The sequence below is a fragment of the Gracilinanus agilis genome, chromosome 2, assembly GCF_016433145.1.
Source record: "Gracilinanus agilis isolate LMUSP501 chromosome 2, AgileGrace, whole genome shotgun sequence".
NCBI lineage: Eukaryota > Metazoa > Chordata > Mammalia > Didelphimorphia > Didelphidae > Gracilinanus > Gracilinanus agilis.
Genome location: NC_058131.1, coordinates 424,842,102 through 424,844,417, shown reverse-complemented (window position 1 = coordinate 424,844,417; position 2,316 = coordinate 424,842,102). Strand labels below are relative to the sequence as shown.

Here is a 2,316-nt window from a genome sequence, read left to right as displayed (position 1 = left end):
CTCTTCTTTTCGAGCTAAAAAAAAAAAAAAGACAAAAAACCACGAGGTATGAACTTCAAAATGCAGGGCCTGTTGGCCTCTAATCATATCTCTGGAAAGAGCTTTTCTAGAGGCAGCTTCAGAATTCTCCGACTCAGAGATTAGCTCGGACATTCCAAGGGCTGGTGATGCAAGATCACCTTTCTCTAATGGTTTCTGTGTGTCCCTGTCCTGCAGTGGGACAGCGGAGCTTTACACCTAAAAGCCCCTCTGGCCAGATGCCACCGGAGAGCATCAAGAGAGTGTAGGTACAACCATTCTCCAAATCACAAAGACATCTATGTGCACGCGCGCGCGCGCACACACACACACACACATACACACACACATACACACTCTAGCCAAGCCCCAGTTGCTTCATCAAATTTCAAACTACCAGGGACTTGACAAGGCCACAGTGGAACTTTCGAATGTGCCGGTACAAATCCCCAGACTGCGTAAAACGGCGCTCACACCACTTGCAGGCGTGAGGCTTTTCTCGAGTGTGCACTACCGCGTGCCGGCTAAGGTTGTGGGAGTACTGGAAGCTCTTGCCACACTGCACACAAGTGTATGGCTTCTCGCCTGAGTGCGTCCGCTCGTGCCTCTTAAGGGTGTACATGCACGAGAAGGTCTTCCCACACAACGTACAGGTGGGCACCGACCCCTCTGGTGACAGTCGAGCCCTGGAGCCACCATCCTTGTCTCGGAAGTGAGAGCTCAGGTGCAGCTGCAGGACGTGGGGGTTGGGGAACACCTTGCTGCAGAGGGGGCAGATGCAGATGTGGCCAGGGGGCCCCAGCACCTCTGAAGCCGAGAAGTCTGACGCATCCAGGTCATCTTCGCTCTCCTCCCGCTCCGGGTCCAGCTCATCTTCCTGGCCGTGAAACATGTGGCCCAGGCCTGTGACCAGGCTTTTAGCCACAGGCCCAAATGGCTGGCCCTCTGGACTCCTTGCCTCCGCTTCCTCCGGGTCTGACAATGAGTCCTGTTCATCTTTCACCATCAGCTCGGCTTCCTGCTGCTGCTGCTGCTGCTGCTGCCGATGATCAGAAGCCAGCTGTCTAAAGACGTAGGAGTTGTGGAGGGCATCCCTCCCTGAAATGGGCTTCAGAGACAGATCCAGGGCACACTCTGAGTCACCGGGGCCCTGGCTGGGAATGGGGAGCTCAGACCTCTGAGACAGAGAGACCACCACATCATTATCCAAGGGTTTGGCCTTCCCAGGACTCGGACTCAGCTCTGCTTTTTTCGACAGTGAGGAAGGCCCCATAAGGTTGGTGGGCCAGGCGGGGTGGGCTCCAGCCCGATCATACTCTAGGGGGCTGAACCGTGGCTGGCTGGCCAGGTCTAACTCGTGGCCCAGGGATATGCTGGGGCCCAGGAAGGGTCTGTCCTTCTCTTCCTCTGCCACTAATTCTTTTTCCTTTAGTTTACCCTTGCAGACTTTGACAATGTCATACATGTGGAGGTAGCTGGCAGCGGCTAGGATGTCCTCAATGGGCAGGCTGCTCAACTCCAGCTTGCCCTCATACATGAATTCAAGCAGCAGGCTGAAGGCTGGGGCCGTGACAATGTCACTGTTCAGATGTACAATCTCCCTTTTGTCTAACTGGTCCCTGTAGAAGAGGTAGAAGTACATGCTGCAGGAAGCCAGCACAGCTCTGTGAGCCTGGAACCGAGCTTCCCCAACGAGCACAGTGGAGTCGCACAGGAATCCTTGGTGTCTCTGCTGACTCAGGCACTGCAGCAGCTGCCGGCTGTGGTCCGGGAACTCCATTCTGCCTTCATAACCTGGGCACAAACAGGAAAAACTTGAATGCGCCTGGAAACTCAAACCTCCTAGCAGCTGTAACCAAACAAGTCGGCTGTTCTCTTCGCTAGCTGGCTCTCTCTCCCTCCCTCCTTACTGCCTGCCTCCCTCCCTCTCCCTGCCTAGGTAGCAAACCGCCAGTCAGGAATAATTGTTCGATGGAGTTTGGTTTGTATTAAACTAACTCTCCCATCCCTCGGCACCTGCTGGGGAGCAGGAAAAACTTGATCATAAGTAAACAAGAGCTGAGGAAAAGAAAAGATAGAGTGCGGGCAGGAGACACACAGAAAAAGAGACCAAGAAGAGAGAGAGAGAGAGAGAGAGAGAGAGAGAGAGAGAGAGAGAGAGAAGAGGATAAGAAAGGGTGAGACACAGAATGACCCAGAGCTTGCTTGAGAAGGGGAGGAGGGAGAAAGAAATAGGGGGAAAGAAAAAGACGGCGCGGAGGTTACAGAAGCAGAGACTAGAAGATGAGACACACAGAG

General features: G+C 53.9%; 1 protein-coding gene across 1 annotated transcript; it reads right to left on the bottom strand.

Annotated features, from left to right (window-relative positions):
- Positions 1–406: 406 nt before the first annotated feature.
- ZBTB42 (zinc finger and BTB domain containing 42) lies at positions 407–1,816 on the bottom strand. Its single transcript, XM_044661893.1, has one exon. The coding sequence runs from the start codon at positions 1,796–1,798 to the stop codon at positions 407–409; it is 1,392 nt and encodes a 463-aa protein (XP_044517828.1). The 5' UTR covers positions 1,799–1,816.
- Between the last annotated feature and the right edge of the window lie 500 nt (positions 1,817–2,316).